The sequence below is a fragment of the Hemiscyllium ocellatum genome, chromosome 4 (genome assembly GCF_020745735.1).
Source record: "Hemiscyllium ocellatum isolate sHemOce1 chromosome 4, sHemOce1.pat.X.cur, whole genome shotgun sequence".
In the NCBI taxonomy this organism is placed as follows: domain Eukaryota; kingdom Metazoa; phylum Chordata; class Chondrichthyes; order Orectolobiformes; family Hemiscylliidae; genus Hemiscyllium; species Hemiscyllium ocellatum.
Window position 1 is genome coordinate 31,798,812 of NC_083404.1, and position 19,951 is coordinate 31,818,762.

The window sequence follows — 19,951 nt, forward strand, 5'->3', positions numbered from 1 at the left end:
AAATAATGAATACAAATTTCTGCAGTACATTTGAGCATTTTAAATCTACAAACCTGAAAGTGTAGACCTAATTAAAGTATTGACACAATTGTTTTAACTCATTGGCCTTAATTTTAGTAAGAGCACAGTAAAGGTCCACATAAACTTGATAGCAGGTACTGAGACATCAGCCACATTTAAATAAAACTTTCTGGACTCTTTTCTGAAATACAGTCAAGAAGCACAATTATTAGACTTTGAGCTGTTTGAGGGGTCGCACATTGTGCATTAGGAAATTGTGTCGAAAATGAACTTGGAATTACATTTGGTTCTGTTGCTAAAATTTATTTGGATAATCAATTTGAACGCTATGAACCAGTGCAGGTGGGTAGTATAATAATAATCTTTTCATCAAAAATAATTCTTTGATATATTTAGAAGTAAATAGACGTGTTAACTCTGCTTGCTTTCCATAGATGCTACCAGATCTGCTGAGTGTTGCTAGCAATTTGTTTTCATTTCAGATCTCCAGCATCTGCAGTTCCTTGTTTGATATATAAATACAAGTGTTCCCTGATATGATCTGTTGTAACCATTGCAAAGAATAAGCATTTTTAATAAAGATGTCCCATCCTCCACCAAATTTAAATACATTGGGGGAAATAATTACAGAGGAATCTCGATTATCTGAAGGTCACGGGCGGGCAGTATTTTGTTTGGTTAATCGAATTCCAGATAATTGAACGCCAGATAACTTAGTTTAGCCAAGCTTAGGGGCCTTGCAATCTTGCTGGATAATCCAATATTTGGATAATTGAATGCCGAATGATCGAGGTTCCTCTGTGTACAGTTTAATTAGTGTGCCCTAGTCTGTTCTTAATTTGAACAGACTGACCCAGCATCAGAGATTGCAGATAACACAAATAGATTATGTTTTGCACTAGATTTATTGATTCCACCTTGATTATGACGACTGAATTGACAATCCTGTTTGTTTTGATTTATCAATAAAGGAAAACTATATTATATGCAAGCTGTTTAGAACAGAGAGCAGGAGAAATTTAAAACCGTTCTTGACACAGCCTCGTAATCCTATCTGCATGAATACTAGAAGTGACTATGTCGACACTGGAATTAAATCCATGCCAACCATAATCCCAGACTAAACTAATCCCACTTGCCTGAACCTGGCCCCTCCAAACACTACTTATTCATGTACTTCCTAAATGTCTTTTTAAACATTGTAACTGTACATGCATATTTGATTTGCTTGAAAGAGCTGTGGCATTTGTGACAAAAAAGGCAGAAAATGTAATGTTCAGCATTCTAATTCTAAAGGATGTAAAATTTGGATTTTTTTTAAGGCATATTATCCAGAGTACTGAGTTCACCACCAAGTTTCTTTTTACTGAATGAGTCCTTTCATCCAAATAATTTACAGTAAAGGGTATACGTACTTTTTAAAATCTGTTTGATCCAATTTTCTTCAATTTTGGAAGTTTGTATACTGCGTTAGTTCCAGTCATTTTACGATCAGGTTAATATTGTAATCATTAGTTAGTATCTAAAAATAAAGGTATTTTTCATTGAAGACATTTATGGGAAAGATATATCTACACAAGAATTTTTTCCACCACAATAACTGGTGATAATTATCTTGTCAAATAAGAACTTGCTATCAAAGGACCATTACTGAGAAGAATCATGTGACTGAACATGGAACATTCTTCTTCGTTTTTAAGCACAGAGACAGTGTCCCTATCATTTGAACTAGGAAGCCCAGGTTCAAACCAGAGGTCAAATTGTTTATAGTCAAGTAGGAACCAAAGGCAAAACTGAGTTTCTACTGAGGCACAAGAGTATGTAATAAAAAATAATAATCCTAGATTACCACCTGATTTATGAGCAAAGTAGCCAAGTCACTTTAGAGGTTTAAAATTGAGTCAGAAGACTGGAAGGGGGAACTGACCTAAACTGAATGCCTAATGCACAACTATTTACTTTCTTCACTTATTTAAAATAAACTGTCCCAATGTAAAGCAAAACCCCATGATAAATGAGGAACACTGCTGCTTTTTAAAAGCAATTGGCTACAAGTTGATCATGAAATCCCCTCAAAAACAGACCAAAATCTCACATTCAAACACTAAATAAATGGTGGTAAACTGAATATTTATACCTTAGTGCAAAAAAGATGACAATGGAGAGTAATATAGATGAATATGAAATTATCTACTTTTGTATAAAGGATGGAATAAGGATTTTTTTTGGGAAAGTAAATGTTAGCATTCAAAATTAACATGCTGATGAAACTATGCTAGTCCTGCAAGGTAGTGAGAATACACCTGCAGTATGGAGTACAGTGATAGGTTTCATAAGAGTGAGCATCTGTGGAGAGAAAAACAAGGTTTGAGCTATCAGGCTTGTTCAGTGTTCCTTTTTATAAATCAGATTTCCAGCATGTACAACATTCTGCTTCCCTATTATTGTATGAAGTGCTTTGTGCTTTCTTCACTCTTTCTAGGCCCATCTACCAGACATCAAGGTTCATGCTTACTTCGCCCCAGTTACCCCTCCACCTTCAGTGGGAGGTAGTGGACAACGGCTTTGCAGATGCTGCATTATCCTTTGACATGAGACTTTGCAATTGAGAAATACTGTGAAAGTGACTTGTTCATGCACTTGTGATCTTGAGTCTCCAAATAGGGGAAAAGCTCTGGGAGGAAATCACTACACAACCTGATTTACCTAACTTTTTGTCAACTTTACTGAAAATAGCAAAGTTAATGGAACTAGGTGAGAGAAAGGTCTAAACTTGGACCAACTGTTAAAGGGAAGCGGGGGGGGGGGGGAAAATAAATGATACAACATCCCATGAAATGATAAAAATTCCAATGCAAATACTATAACCTCACTACCATCCCCTACTATTACTGCTGAAATGAAGACCATACTTCGAAATTAGCATTCAACATTGGTACAGGCCACTTCACTAACCAATTGCATTGCGATGTGTCACGCATGTAGCTGATGAAGCGACATTGGTTCATGGGCCCCAGGCCTCAACATTGGAATAATTTTATTTCTGTACATGTAGCTGTGGGAAGATCGCGGTTTGGCAGCACTTTGGTTCACATAATAATGAAACTGCATTTCTTCCATTAAGACCGGCATTCTCAGTACACATTAGCTAATTTGATAACTGCATCTTGTTTGAGCAGGATACAAATAAGTAATACTTTTGTGAAAACATAATTTGTTTTATCTGAAGTGACTTGTGATATTTAACTGGATCTGAGTAAGGCATGATTATTTCTAGGATTAAAGCCAATTTAAAAACTTTATCTGCATATCACAGTACAAATGTAATTTTGGAATTCTGAATAAAAGACTACATATGAAGTAGTCAGCAAATGTTTTCTGTTCATTTCTGCATAGGCCCACTTGTCTTTTTACAGCAGGAATGGTAAAAATATTTAATCTAAATTGCTGTAAAATACCTTTATCCTAAATCTGGGGGTGAAAAGGTTGTCAAATATCAGTGTATAAATTCAAAATTGATAAACTAGATTCTTAGCAAATGTTTATAGCTTTACTGTAAATCTTGCAATCTTACCATTAAATGTACCTTAAAAATGGAATAAAGTAATAATTCCAATTTCTTTGTCTAGTACTTCTCTTCAATAAATTTGGATTCCATCAGGTTTCAACTTTAACTGCATACTCCCCTTAATTATAAAGTACACTAGAGAATTGAATGATTACATGAACCACCACAGCCTTTAATGGTAAAAGATTAAAAAAAACTATCAAATTAAAATCAGTGTATACTTAATTATACATTTAACATCTATCATGCTTTTTTAGATTGTAGTTTTCAGTGAACAATTAAGTTTGTAGAAGTCTATGAAATAGACAGGTCTTAACCAACTTATTTTGGTAAAATTATTAACAATTGGCCAACTGGTTAAATGATAAGCCAGGTTACAATTGTATTTGATTATTTTCAGTCAATGTTACACATATGTGGGTTTGTTGGCAACATGGTGAGATAAAGTGTACACGTGTTTGTTGAGTACCTCCTTGGTTACCATGGATGTAAAAATGCTTAATTAAAATTCAGAAAAATCTAGCTCTTAACTGACAGCTGTCAATTTTATTCAATCCATAAATTTATGCAATTCATGATTGTTGATTTTGAAAATAGTTTTTGCATGAGTTTTAGGGGCAGCAGAGTGGTTAGCACTTCTGCCTCACAGCACCAGGATCCCAGGTTCGATTCCAGCCTCAGGTGACTGTCTGTGTGGAGTTTGCACATTCTCCCTGTGTCTGCGTGGGTTTCCTCGAGGTGCTCTGGTTTCCTCCCACAATCCAAAGATGTGCACGTCAGGTGAATTGGCTATACTAAATTGCCCATAGTGTTTGGTGCATTAGTTGGAGGGAAATGGATCTGGGTGGGTTACTCTTCAGAGGGTCAGTCTGGACTAGTTGGGTTGAAGGGCCTGTTTCCACATTGTAGGGAATCTAACCATGATTAAATAGAAGAAAACTGAAATGGAGAAACTCAGGTGTGTCAGCATCTGTAAAGAGAGAGTCAATGTTTTGAGTCCAGTAACCCTTTTTCAAAATGTGACTCCTCTCTTCAAGGAAGTAGGGAGATAGAAAGCAAGAAATTAGCTGGTTAGTCCAATATCTGTCATGGGGAAAATTTTAGAATCTTCAATTCATTCATGTAGTACCCTCATGGTTTTGTGAAATCACATTTGCTTTAAAGTTCTTTCAGGATGTCACAAGTAACTTAGAGGGTGACTGGGAGACATGGTGCTAACAAAGGTTATTACACCAAATAAGAGCACTAATGTAGGAGGGAACATTAACATGGATACATAATTTGTTGACTATTAAAGCAGAGATGGAGCATAAATGGGTAGTTTTCACATTGATTAATCCTGCCAATGGCTCAACTGTCCATTTGAAGTTAACATTTCCTAGGCAATTCCCATGCAACTCCAGTTCCTACAGTCTGATATAGAGATCAGAATATTGGCTAAAATGTTGAAAAGAAAGGTCCTAAGAATCCGAATGTTAGCAGATCAAAAACATCCAAAGGAAAGTAGTCTTCACTATGTTGACTGCATGGGTATATCTTTCAAAAACATCTTCACCAATCTGCGTTCTTCTGCCATGTTAATGGATACAAAAATCAATATATACTGCATTTTCTATGGAACTGCTGTTACTATGAGTGAACACTTCAAAAATACCATTTTAGTTTTTAATTTTTGTTCCACATGAAATACAAGAGTTAAAGTTAAAATATCCTGGAAATCCCAAATTGTGAAATGCACTGCATATCAGCAGGCATCTAGAAACTAAAAGCTAGTGCTTCAGGTGGGACTCTGGCTTATGCCATCTTACTTTAAATTTGCTTTGCTATTTAATCATTTCACAATACTGTCAATTAAATGCCAACATTCCAGTGTTGTACAGAACTGATAGCAAATGCCCATGTAGTTTAATTGTCACATTCGTGTTAGCATTACACAGAGTTTGAGACATTTGCAAAATATGATTTTAAAACTGAGATAAATTCACTCTAAGTCAAAACTAAGTTGCTGATGTTTCACAAGTTAACTAATCTAATCACAAATTACGTCCCAAACAGGAATCTGTTAAAATGTGTTTTGTTCGTGGGATATTTAAAAGCAATGTTGACAACCGACAAGTTGAAGTGAACAGCCAAACTAACAAGTTTATTTTTACCTTTGGTAACTTCCAATCATTTTTCATCAGTTTGGAAATTTTGTGACACAATCATGGCAGGTGGGACTTGAACCCTAACCTCATGCTCCAGAGGCAGGTACATAATCACTGTGCCACAAGAGCTCCTTCCTTGACTTGTATACATAGTATTGAGCTGAAAATTCTCATTTGCCAACTAATTCATTGTAATCCCATGAAAACATCTTAAAAGTAAGCAACTTGATTTTATTAACGTATCAGTGCAGTGAGATTTGGTCACATAGGCACAATTATGACTTGGAGAATCATTGGACACAACTTGTTTTTAAATACAGCTTTCAAAAGCATAGGATTTGATTAATGGAATTTACAAATTTGTTTTTAATAATGCAGAACATACCTTTCCTCTGATCTAACAGCAATTATGATTTACAAACAAAACTGAGAATCTCCTTGCTTTATTCACAACTGCTGTTTATCTACAGATAAAAGGTTTGACACTGAACTCAAACAATAAAAATTACGATGTTCAAAACAAATAAGATCAGTTTTTATATATAAAAAGCCATGTGACCTTAAAGGAAGCAGGAAAAAATATATTTAATGTGCAAGCTGCAACTTTAAATTAAACAATGTCCTGATTCGAGACAGGAATTGAAATCACAACATTTTTATATAGTTTTTCTCTTTTAGAATGCAAATTAGCAACTGCACTATATGATCTTGCAGATACAGTTCTATAGAGTGAAACTAGTATCTTGAGAAGGCAGTAAAATGCATTTCAGCATAAAGTAAAAGGCAAACATTTAAAAAAAACATGGCATACCTCAACAATTTCAAAACCAATAATCAAGAAACTAGACAGTTAAGGTGAAGCAAAACTGCTTCAAAATGAGACTATTATTGTGCAAATCTGGATCTACTGGCCATTTTCCTCCTCGTCATATTTATGAAGACCACTTTGAACCATAATTTCTGGACGTTCAGGTCTACCCTCAAGCTTGCTGCATCCTACACATGCAAGGAGGGTGCAGATTGGTGGCAGTGATATTTCCAGAAATTTCAAACTCACAGTAAAGTAACTGAACAGTCAAGCTGTGTTTTCAATATGAAACATTTTGTACAGTGAAGTCAGATTCTAACATTTAGATGAATTTGCTCAATGTCCTTTGTCATAATAAAGATATCTTCTATATGCAAAAATGTAGTCCAGCTTAACTGCTAAATGGGACAGGTTACTTCAAAATGACATGGTAGCCTTCGCTATTTTCAGCTGTAAAATAGAAAAAAATATGATAAATCTGCTTAAAATTAGGTTTGCATGTACAAACTTTGAAGAAAATTACAAACCTTTTATCGTACTGATTACAAAGCAACTTTCATCTTGGAGGTTGTGAACCATCTGCAAAATATTTTCAAAACGAACACAAGTAAGAATATTTTAAAATCTCTTATGTTCAAACTAGAATGTCCCTTTGGTAATCCAACAACACCCTGATTGACATTTCTAATTATAACAGACACCCAACCGCACTTATTTTATTCTGAAAGTGACAGATTATGATCACCCGGAAACTAGCGGAAAAAGGATATCTTCATACTAGAGACTAAAGATAAATTCAGTTCTCAAGAATCATTGGAGTTGGCCTCTTTCAAATTCAATCCAATTTCCTCAAATTAAAAACAAAGTTTTTTAGCGTCTGAGAATTTTTTCTAAAATACTGTTGGCTTTGTTGGTAGAACGCTCACCTCAGTTCTTAGTTCACAATCCATTCCCAACGATTGCAATGTACAAAGATGGTACCATGGGTGAAATTAATGTTTGCTCTGCCTATTCAGGTTGATAGTGAAGAACATTGGCATTATAGGAGGAGGAACAAGGATGAAGAAATCTGGAGAAACAGTGGCTGCACATGCTGAGAAGCATTTATTCATGTGGAGGATAAATATCAACCTAGGCAGCTAAGATCAAATAGCTCATTTCTGTGGTGTGACTTCTATTTACCTCAATGTCCGAGTGAACAATCAGGCCCAAAAAAGGACTATCCATTTCAATTGTTTTGATATCTTTGTGTGTACAGAACAATTTTATAAACCTCACAGACCCGGAGTTCTAACTTATCTTCACAATATAGCTTATAATCACTTGTTTAATTCCTTGCACTCAGTAATAAAGGTGCAAGTAAAATACTCATTTGCAGAGTGAAAATTTGAGTATAACTATTGATGGCAGTATGGCATGTCATGGCCAAAAGGTGCATAAATATCAAGTGCATGCAAAACATGATTCTTAGAGGCACTAAGAATCACTATCTACAGTATTAACGTCTGAACATGACTGATTTGCATCAGACCACCTTGTGCATAAACAGCAGTTAAAGAATCATCTATTTAATTTCATTGCAGTCCAAAAGCTTGTTCAATGCCTTTAGCAACATAGGTCCAAACAAATGTCATTGATACCTAAAAGATGCAACCTGTTTCCATAGAAGGAAACACCAGGTTACATGGTGAATTTGATTATTTGAACATAATTCCAGATCCAAGGCAAACATTGTTTATAATTCATATCAATTTCCACCTACTCCAAAACACTCAGTTCCACTTACCATTTTTGGTCTTAACTCCCCAGTCTCTAAACTTAGATTGCTTTTTTACTATCCAGTACTGGATGGGCGAAAGTTTCATCCATGTCAGGGAGACTGAAGCTATTATCTTTAGTCCCCTTGATAAGCTTCCCTAACTACCAATATCACTCCTCTGAGGCTAAACCAGAGTGTTTACAACATCAAATGATTTTCCAAATACAGCTGCACCATCACTGAGATGGTCTATTTTCAGCTTTAAAGCATCACCACTCTCCAGCTCTTCAGTTAAACTGCTTCCATAGCCCTTATCTATGTTTTTAGTATCTATAAATTTGAATATTCTATTACACTAGCTGTCCTCCCATGTTCTATCCTCTGTCAACTTGAGGTCATCCAAAATTCTACTACCGATATCCATAACAACAGTAAGTCATGTTCCACCACCTAGGTTTGCTAAGCTACACTAGCTCCTGGTAAGCAATGGCTCCATTTTAAAATGTTCATATCTCTTCCCAGATGTCAGCGTTCCCCAAATTCTTGATGATCCATGACTTTATTGTTCCAACCTTATTGGCTATACTTTCAGCTGTCAATACCCTATGCTCTGGAATTCCATAAACCTCTCAATTTTAGTTTTCTGACCAAATAGACAGGTATGGCATCTTCTTGTTCTATTTGGTTCCTGTGAGACGCCTTGGGATCTTTTACTAAAGAACCAAATAAAAATTGCTGTTCGCTGCAGAGCAACTTTGAATCACTACAGGTTACTTCTCCAAACATATGGCAACCACAATTGTCAAACTCAAATTTAAACTTTTTAAAAATTTATATTTTTACCGCTGTTCATTTTTAAATGCATTCATGTTTGTGAGATGTGGGTGTTGCTTGCTGGCCAGCATTTGTAGCCTGTCCCTAGGTGGTGGTGTGGTGAGCTGCCTTCTTGAACCACTGCAGTCCACCTGCTGTGAGTTGACCCACAATGCCATTCAGAAGGGAATTCCAGGATTTTGACCCAGCAACAGTGAACGAACTGCAACATATTTCCAACCCAGGATTATGATTGCCTTCGATGTGAACTCCAACATGGTATTTCCATATATCTGCTGCCCTTGTCCTTCTAGATGGAAGTGTCATGGGTTTGGATGGTGCTGTCTGAGAATTTCTGTAGTACATCTTATAGATAGTACACACTGCTGCTACTGAGCATCGGTGGAGGGGGGAGTGGACGCGGTGCTTATCAAGCAGGCTGCTTTGGCCTGAATGGTGTCGAGCTCGAATGTTGTTGGGGTCAGACTTATCCACTCCTGACTTGTGCTTTCAGGAGTCAGGAAGGGAGTTACTCACCACAGTATTCTGAGCCTATGACCTGCTTTTGTAGCTACTGCGTTTATGTGGTGAGTCCAGTTGAGTTTCTGATCAATGATAGCTCCCAGGATTTTAATAGTGAGGGATTCAGTAATGGTAACATGATTGAATGTCAAAGGGCAGTGGTTAGATGGTCTCTTGTTGGTGATGGCCAGAGCCTAGCATTTGTGTGATGTGAATATTATGTGCCACTTGCTAGCCCTAACCTGGATATTGTCCAGATCTTGTTGCATTTGGACATGGACTGCTTCAGCATCTGAGCAGTCGCGAATAGTGCTGAACACTGCGCAATCATTGCCGAACAATCTCACTTCTGACCTCATGATGGAGGGAAGGTCATTGCTGAAGCAGCTGAAGATGGTTGGGCCCAAGACACGACCCTGAGGCACTTCTGCAGAGAAGTCTTGGAGTTGAGATAACCGACCAACAACCAGAACCATCTTCCTGCGTGTCAAGTATGACTCTAGTCACTGCAGAGTTTGCCCCCAATACCCACTGATTTCAGCTTTGCAAGGACTCTTTGATGCTCTTTGCAGCCTTGATGTCAAGGGCTATCACACTCACCTCACCTCTGGAATTCAGCTCTTTTGTCCATATTTGAATCAAAGCCATCATGAGATCAGAGATGAGTGGCCCTGTCGGAACCCAAACTGAGCATCACTGTGCAGGTGTTTCTTGATAGCACTGTTAATGGCACCTTCCATCACTTTACTGACGATAGAGTGTAAACTGATGGGACAGTAATTGGCCAGGTTGCATTTGGCCTCCTTTTTATGTACAGGATGTATATGGACAACTTTCCATGTTATAGGATAGGTGCAGCTTGGCTAGGAGAATGGCAAATTCTGGAGCACAAGTCTTCAGTACTATTACTGGAATGTTGTCAGGGCCCTCCAACTGTTGCTTGATATCACATGAAGTCAATCAAATTAGTTGAAGGGTACTGTGATGCCAGGGACCACTGGAGGAGGAAGAGATGGATCATTTATTCCACATTTCTGGCTGAGGATTGCTGCAAAAGCTTCAGCCTTACTTTCTGCATTGATGCGCCAGGCTCTTCTATCACAGAGAATGTGGAAATTTGTGGAACCACCTCCTCCTCCAGTAAAGTTGTTTAATTGCCCACCACCATTCATGATCGTATGTGGCAGGACTGCAGAACTCAGATCTGGTCCGTTGGTTCTGGGTTCACTTAGCTCTGTCTATCACTCGCTGCTTATGCTGTATGACATACAAGTATTTCTGCTTGGTAGCTTCACCAATTATGCTTATTACAAACTGAAAACACTCCTGTCAATGCAATTGTTTATGCTAATTTTCAAACATTTCCTCATGTTCAACTTGCTGATCAAAAAAGTGAAGCAGTTCAAGAGATTAGAAAGATTAAAGCATATGCATTGGATAGTCCTATTGCCATTGCTTTATAACCAAGAAAATTAGTTTAAAACACAAAACTGATCCCATTCCTAAATTCTTCCATGCTAGTCAGGAAGAGGGACCTTCAGGCTAAAGGTGCAGTCTGAAAGGCAGCTCTTGCCAGTCATTGTTTACATGGAGTCTCGTGTAACTCAGGCCTTTTAAATTAGTGTGCTGCCACTGAGATAATGCTGACATCTAAATTCTCATGGGGTAAAGAAATTAATTAATACACAAAGTTAAGAACTATCCCAATTGAACTCATTATCGAGAGTCATAAACATGAAGGCAGTTACTGAACTTAGTGGAGATGGTTCTCAGACTTTTATTGCAACAAAATATCCACTCACCTGATCACTGACGAGAACATGAATACCTGTAGGACCCTGTCTGTACACCTGGTTTATCTGATTTTGGGATATACTAAAGATAGCAGCAATCTTTTTGGCAAGTTCTGCTGTTGTTAGTTCTTCCAGGTAGATGGCATGATATACTAAAATGCAGACAAATAGAAGAATGATTTAAAAAAAGTACATGTACATAAGTGCTAATATTTAACTGGCCAGATAGAATAATGGTTACATTACTGTATTAATAATTCAGATGTTTGGACTAAATCAAGAGAGGAGTGGTGGATTCTTGCTGTGGCAATTTAGAGTCATATAGCATAAGAACAGACTCTATGGTTCACCTCATCCATGCCAAACACATTTCCCAAACAAAACAAGTCCTACCTACTTGTGCTTTGAACATTTCCTATTAACGCCCCTATACAAATGTCTTTGAAATGTTGTAACTGCACCTGCATCTACCACTTCCCCTGGCAGTTCCTTCCACACACGAACCAGCCTGTGCATGAAAATGTTCCCCCTCAGGTCTATGTTAAATCTTGCTCCTCCTCACCTTAAAAACAAGCCCCCTAGTTTTGAACACCTACCCAAGAGAAAAGACCTCTGCTATTCATCTTATCTATGCCCCTCATGATTTTATAAACCTCTATAAAAGGTCACCCCCTTAACCTCACACTACAGTGCAAAAAGTCCCAGCCTATCCTTATAACTCAAATCTTTCAGTCCCAGCAGCATCCTGGTAAGTCTTTTCTGAATCCTCTCCATTTTAATACCCTTCCAAAAGCAGGGAAACCAGAACAATACACTGTACTCGAGAGAGGCCTCAGTCAATATGACTGGCTAAAAATATAACAAAGCCTGACAGTTAACTCAATTGCTGTTAACTCCTGCAGTTTCCATTGCGAGGTCTCTACTAATCAGCATTCGCTTGTCAAGCAATCTCTGGACAATTGTTTTGCCCATCAAAACTGCTCTTCTTGCAAATTGTCCTGATGTGAATGACACAAAAAGCAAGTTCTGAATGATCTAAATGACTTACGAATATTTCTCAAGACTAACATTTTCATATTTTTGCAGGATACTGAGCATCAGATACACCCTGGCAGACAGGAGTATGGCAAGACTGACAAGGAAGCAGTGGCCAATCATAACTTATCTAATTTATCTAAACAATCCCAGATTTAAAGAGCAAATGTATTCCATGCTGATAGCTTGATAAACTTGGACATAGCACCACAACTAAAAATTAATAGCATTACTTTTTGATAAACGTAAACTCTGCATTGCTGACTATAAGGGACCCTCAAGCTTTATTGCTGTGGGAGATACATACCTCCACTACATACTGTGCTATTCCTTCTCCTTGATGATTTAGTGAAGAAAAGTAATTTGTGATTTTCAAATAAATCAATAATAAAAAGCTAGCACTAGCAAAGCTATATTACTCTAAAAACTCCATGATTAATTAACATTCGTTAGCTTAGGTCAGGATATTTCCTTCTCCGGTGGGACATTAAGTTGTTTGTCACCACTAAACCCAAAGCAACTCTTCTCTGCCCGCTAAAATGACCTGACAAGCTACATAGTTGTGTCAAAATATACAAACAGAAGTACACAGTGAAAGCCAGATGAATCCCACCTCATTCAGCTGTTCCTGCAATTTTATAATACCATTTTAACTCAAGTACCTATACACATGTTTCAGACAAATTCTGAATTTCATGACGAGAGGATTCAATGAGGTTTCTCTTTTCTCACTGAAACATTGCAATGAGCTCTGCATTAGTCCTCCCACCACTCCCATACAGACTCATCTCTTTCCAACACGCCTCCCCCTAAACAGACATGCCTTCCTACCCCATTACTCAACCCTTGCTACCTACCTGACCTAAATGTTCGGGAAGGGAGCAGAAAAGTGATAACGATGGTAGATTGAAGGGAATTATTCTCCTGCCTAGGCCAGAGTAGTTGGTTCAGCTGGAGTTTCTCCATCAGTAATGGGAGCTGTCCTCTGCCAGCAGCAGTAGAGAGATGGTGTACTGCAGCAGGGCACAATGTAGATTGCACATGCCCTCCACACCTCCAAAACAGCGTCTCAGACTGGTGACAGATTTTCAAAAACAAAAGGGGACTATGGTGCTAAATGTTAGCTCCCCTTAGTCAGAGTTCAGGGAAAAAAAATGTCTGCCTTTGTGTAAGGGTAGGAAAGTTCTGTAATCCAGAAAATCCTGTCACACAATATCTGGAACAGGGATACTAAATGGCTTGAGCAAAAGATGTCCTTAGTGACTAACATGTTAAGATGCAGTAAGTTGAGCTATGTAATCAAAATCTTAAAGAGAATGACCATGTAGCACAAGTCTTAAATATAACTGCTTCTAGAACAGGAGGTCTTGAGTACAAGTTATCAGAGTTGGGGCTACAAGAGAATGCGGAGTTTTCCAAAGGCCTCCTTAGGAAACCACTGTCTCTACATTCATATCATTGAACAAGTCTCAACACACCCATCAAGTTTACATTTACTGACATTCCTCCAGAACATGCATTGGAATATCTGGAGTTATATTCAAGCAATATCCAGCAAGATAGTTTGTGAATTATAGGAAACAAAATGATATAGTTAACTATCTAGTTGTGACTGCACCATTGGTAACACCTTCCTTACCTTGGTGATGATCAAGACTAGGTCATGAAGCTTTAATTGGCAAGGTTGGATTTACCCTGCATTTTGTGAACAATATATTGTATAATATTACACATTGCTGGGTAGATACCAGTGCTGTTTCTGTACTGGAACAGCTTGGTTAGGGCAACAGTCGATTCTGCAGTACTGTTGACAGAATGTTCAGGGTCAGTCTTTGCAGTCTTCAGTGTTTTTAAACAATTTTCAGATGTCAGATGGTGTAAAATTGAATAAAGATTGCTACCTGCAATGTTGAGGACCAGAGGAGGAAGCAAAGATGGATCATCCACTCAAAAGTTAGTATTAAGTTGTTTATGACTACACTGGACTCAAAGTTAACTCAGTTTTTTTTCTCTCCACAGATGATGCCAGATCTACTGAGTTTCTCTAGTATTCTGTGCTTCTTTCAGATACACATCATCTGCAGTGTTTTGCTTCAATGGATCATTCACTCAACACCTCTGGTCAAAGACTATTGTAACCAATTTAGTTTAGTCTTTTCCAGTGTTATGTTTGGTTCCCATGTAATGGATGGAGATTTGTAAAGCCTTCTCATTCGGTTAGCTGTTTTATTGTCCAACAGCATTCAATGATGGATGTAGCAGGATTGCACAGCTTAGACCTGATCTATTGGTTGTGAGACTGCTTAGCTGTCTATCATATGCTGTTTTTGATCACTGGCATGCAAGTAGTCATGTTGTAGCATCGACAGGTTGGCATCTTATTTTAAAGGTCAGCCTGGAGCTGCTCCTGGCACATCTTCTGCACCATTCACTGAACCAGACTTGAACCCTAAGCTTGCTGGTAATGGGAGAATGAAGAATAAGTTAGGCCATGAGGTTATAGAATGCGGTGAATACAATTCTGCTATTGATGGCTCACAGCACCTCAAATGGCGAGTTTTGAATTTTGAGACCTATTAAGAAATTAACACAGAGTTTCTTCAATGTGAAGGCAGGATTTTGTCTGAGAACCATGCATTAGACACTCCCCTCAATGACATATTGGTAGATGGGTCTGCAACAGATAGATTGGTGAGGACAGGGTCAAGTAGGCTTTCCCCCTATTGTTGGTTCCCTTATCACCTTACCCTGACCCAGTCCAACAGTTACATCTTTTTGGGCAACTCAGTCGGTAATACAATTGAGTCCTTCTAAGGGATGACTATTGAAGTCCCTCACCCAAGTACATCCTGTGCACTTTCCACTGATCAAGAACCATTTACCCATCTTCCCTTGACAATCACTGACATTAATCATTACTGAATCATCCATACCAAAATCCTCGAGTGAGGGGCGGTATCCAAGTCAATCAGAAAATTGACCTAGACCAGCCTGTGCTCAACTCTCATCTCCTTAATCTGTCATCTTCAAGGATAATTCATTTGATGAAGGCAGACTTCCCAGACTATGTATAGCTCCACACCCAAAGCTTGACAACTTCTAAGACAAAACAGCCCACTTGATTGGGACCTGATCAATCACTTTCAAATCTCTCCACAGTGGCAACAGTGTATTGTAGCACTGTAGCAATTCACCATATCACCTTACAAAAAAGGTTCTACCATCTAGAAGGACAAGGGCAGCATGAAAACACCATCACCCACATGGCCCTAAGTTACATACCACCACTGATCCTTCAGAGTTGCTGATCAATATCCTGCAATTCCCCAACGGCACTATGTACCTATCTGTCAATGGACCTCAACAGTTCAAGATGACTACCATGTTCTCAAGGACAATTAGGAAAAGAAGAATAATGGCTGTCCTGGCCAGCAAAGTCCATAACTCATGGATCAAATGAAAATGGCAGTTTATACAGCTCACTTCTTTTTAAACACAGATTCAAAAGCACTGTTAGGCACTCAAGTACAATGACAAGCCATTCTAAAACCTACATACAAACAAGGATAGGACATTCAGCCCTCTGAGCCTGTCCAGTCATTTAATAAGATCATGGATTGTAACCTCAAATCCACATTCTCCATTATGCCTGATAATCCTTTCAACCCCTTGTTTACCAGGGACATTATGTACCTTAGCATTGGCAATCTACAAAGACTCTGCTTTCATAGTCTTTTCGGGGAAGAGTTCCAAAGACTCAACCCTCAAATTTTACCGCATCCCTACTTTTAAAATGGGCAATCCTTATTTTTAAAAGGGTGACCTCTAGTTCTAGATTTTCCCATAAAAGGAAACCTCCTCTCCAGATCCACCCTATTTGGTTCAATCAAGTTTACTCTTACTCTGGTAAATTCCAGAAAACACAAGCCTAACCTTTTAACCTTTCGTGATAAAACAACCTGTTCATTCCAGATAGTAGTGTGGTAAACTTTCTCTGAACTACAACCAATGTATTTACATCCTTCAATAAGATGGCCAATACTATATATAATGCTCCAGTCTGATCTCACTGACACTCTGTATAGCTGAAGCATAACCTCCCTACTTTTGTATTCAATTCACCTCACAATAAACAATAACATTCTATTAGCTCTTCTCACTACTTGCTGCTGTATGTACTTATTAACATTTGGATTTATGCACTAGGCCACCCAGACCATTCTGAATCTCAGAGCTCTACAATCCCTCATCATTTAGATATTTTTAAAATATTCTTCTTGAAATATAGACAATTTCACATTTTCCCTCATTATATTCCATTTGCCATATTACCTTCTCATTTAATCTACCAATATCCCTCCATACATCCTCTCCACAACTTTCTTTCCTATCTGCGCCATTAGTAATTTTTGCAACTATTCCTTCATTAAAGCCTTTCATATAAACTATAAAGAGATGATGTCCCAGAAAAAATCCATATGCCGAGCCATTTTGCCATCAAGAAAAATACCAATTTATGCATTTTTTTGCTTCCATTTTGTCAATCTTTGAACCATGTCTATGTGCTATCCTTACACTAAGAGTTTTTATTTCTGTAATGACCTTTAATGTGGTACTTTATCAAACACCTTTTGAAAATCTAAATACAGGACATTTACCAGTAACCCTTTTTCCACAGATGTTACTTCTCCAAATTATTTTGATTTAACATGATTTCTCTCTCAAACCATGTTGATTCTGCCCAATTATCATGAATTTATCTAAGTTTCCTGCTGTAAATTTAGTAATAGCTTGTAATAACTTTCCTGACATTTTAAGCTAACTGTAGATGTTTGTCTTCCTTTTTGAAGAGAAGGAATTATACTTGATAGTTACAAAGCTAATGGGAAAGACAACATATCCCAAACACTTACAGTTTGATTCACTTTTCACACTTCTGACACCAGATAGTAATTTGCAGGGGTCTGAGAGTTCTTCAGGATACTGGAGAGGATCATGCAGTTGACTGCAGCTGGAGGTGAGCAGGGTGGCTTCTCTCACAGAAGGGGTGAAACAAGCTGAGCATGTCCCCAATTTTTCCACATCGTCTCTCCCTTCACATCACCGCTCTTCCACCAGTCCAGTCCATTTTATATTGGCTTTGGTTAGCTTTGTACATGACAAGTTTGGCACTCAACACAGACATGAAAATGTGTTGCTGGAAAAGCGCAGGTCAGGCAGCATCCAAGGAACAGGAAATTCGACGTTTTGGGCATAAGCCCTTCATCAGGATTCCCGAAACGTCGAATTTCCTGTTCCTTGGATGCTGCCTGACTTGCTGTGCTTTTCCAGCAACACATTTTCAGCTCTGATCTCCAGCATCTGCAGACCTCACTTTCTACTCAACACAGACATGTCAGATTGAATTAGGGTGTCGCTTATGCAACAGGCACTGTACAGATTTTAGTGTATTTTAATGTTGGGGCACCAGAATTTAATGCGCAGTAGCTCTACAGGCACAAATATCACATTATAATAATTACTCTGATACTAGATATGATAATGCAATTCATCATTTGCCATGGCAAACTGAGATCAGAAGACAAACTTTGACATCTGAGGCGTGAGGAAGCGGAGGCAGAGAATGCAACATGTAAATCTAAAATAAAGGGAAGGAATGGGAGTGGGTTCACAATCTGAAGGTGTTGAACTCAACATTCAGTCCAGCAGGTTGTGAGGTGCCTAGTCTGAAGATGAGAATTTGGTCCTCCAGTTTACGTTGTGATTCACTAGACCATTGCATCATGCTGAGGACGGACAAGTGGACATGCGAGCAGGATGCTGTGTTAAAATGACCAGCTATGGGAATGTCTAGGTCATGCTTGCACTTTGTGTTCCGCAAAGTCATCACACAGTCTGAGCGTGGTTTCTCCAATGTAGATTTTGCCACAGTGGACGCAGCGAACACAATACACAAGATTAGAAGAGATAGAGGTGAAATGCTGCTTCACCTGGAAACAATGTTTAGGCCCTGGGACGGTGAGCAGGGAGGTGAAGAAGGGGTGAGTGTTGCACCTTCTGTGATTACATGGGTGGTATTGGTGATCAAGGAATGGATTAGGGTGTTCCCATAGGGAATGGTCCCTGTGAAATGCAGACAGGGAAAGTGATGGAAAATGATGTGTTTGGTGGTGGCTTTCTGTTGGAGTTGTCTGAAATGGCAGAGGATGATCCTTTGAATTCTGAGGCTGGAGGGATGAAAAGTGAGGACAAGGGGACCCAATCACACTGTTGATTGTGAAGGGAAGGGGCAAGGGTGGAAGCATGGTGATAAATCAGATGCAGTTGAGAGCCCCCTCACCAGTGGGTGGGAAAACACTTATGGAAGAAGAAAGCCACATCAGCAGCACTGTTTTGGAAGGCGGCATCATCCGAACAGATACGACAAAGGCAAAGGAAAGAAAAGACTGGAATGGAATCTTTACAGGGCATGGGGTATGAGGAGTTGTAGTGAAGGTAGCTATGGAAAAAATGCCAATCTGCAATTATAACCTGCACTTGGCTACAAACAAGTATTTCACAGGAACACAGCAGTAAGTCACTAGGCTTGTACCATGCAAGAAATCAGGTTCCACTTTCCTGTATGCATCTCTTAACCCTCAACCTGCCTGCCTGCCTATAAAAATCTAATTCAGCCCTGAATAGATTGAAAGATCCACATTCCGTGGAAGAGAATTCCATATTATAACAACACGAGGAAAAAAAAACTCATCTGTCTCAACAGGGAAACTTATGTCAAGTAGGTGCACTGGTTTTAGCTTTCCCCACAATGGGAAACATCCTTCTGGTATCTATCTCAATCCATCCTCTTAAAGTTTTATGCACATTAATAAGGTTACCTCTCAGTCTTCAAAACTCAAATGGACATAGTTGAAGAGGTTAGGCCTTTCTTCATATGATAAGCCTCTAAAACGAGTAAAGGGTAACCTTCTCTGAACTTCTAAAGCAATTTTATCTCCAAATGAGGAAACCAGATCTATACGCAGTACTCCATATGTGCTAACAACAAACAGTACAGCTGCAGTCAAGCTTCCTTACTTTTCTACTCCGTTCTCCCTTGCAATAAACAAAGATATTCCATTGTCTCCATAACGGCTTGTTAAAATTGTATACAGACTCTAAAATTCATTTACTAGGATACACAGTTCCCTTTATATCACTGAAGTTCTGAAATAGCTCTCAATTTACCAATCACACAGCCTTTCTCCTCTTCCTGCCAAAACTGCCAATTCATAGTTACCCACTTTTTACACCATCCACCAGATTTTGATCTGCTTACTTAACCTGTCAATTTACCTTACAAACAGTATGTTTATTCATGGAACAGCTCCTTGATAAGTACGTACCTATCAGGCAGGGAGAAAGTGGTCAAGCGAGGGAGCGGTGGTTTACTAAACAAGTTGAATCTCATGTCAAGACGAAGCTGACGGCTTATGTAAGGATAAG

The 19,951-nt window shown here is 38.5% G+C and overlaps 2 protein-coding genes across 5 annotated transcripts in view; one reads left to right on the top strand and one right to left on the bottom strand.

Moving 5' to 3' along the window:
• fbxl2 (F-box and leucine-rich repeat protein 2) overlaps nucleotides 1-3,637 on the top strand; it is a 182,195-nt gene extending 178,558 nt beyond the window's left edge. Inside the window, exon 15 of the mRNA XM_060824199.1 lies at nucleotides 2,504-3,637. Within this exon, the coding sequence (XP_060680182.1) occupies nucleotides 2,504-2,611 (108 nt within the window). The 3' untranslated portion in view covers nucleotides 2,612-3,637. The remainder of the gene's footprint in view (nucleotides 1-2,503) is intronic.
• A 2,064-nt stretch (nucleotides 3,638-5,701) lies between these two features.
• The window catches only part of LOC132812022 (upstream-binding protein 1-like), a 141,626-nt gene continuing 127,376 nt past the window's right edge, over nucleotides 5,702-19,951 (bottom strand). For 2 of the 4 annotated variants that reach the window (XM_060822881.1, XM_060822880.1), the window contains exons 14-16: nucleotides 11,441-11,583; nucleotides 7,072-7,123; nucleotides 5,703-6,994 (exon numbers count right to left, since the gene is read on the bottom strand). In XM_060822881.1, the coding sequence (XP_060678864.1) occupies nucleotides 6,957-6,994; nucleotides 7,072-7,123; nucleotides 11,441-11,583 (233 nt within the window). In that variant the 3' untranslated portion in view covers nucleotides 5,703-6,956. Of the gene's footprint in view, nucleotides 6,995-7,071; nucleotides 7,124-11,440; nucleotides 11,584-19,951 lie in introns of all 4 variants that reach the window. The other 2 variants (XM_060822879.1, XM_060822885.1) reach the window with 2 other exon arrangements.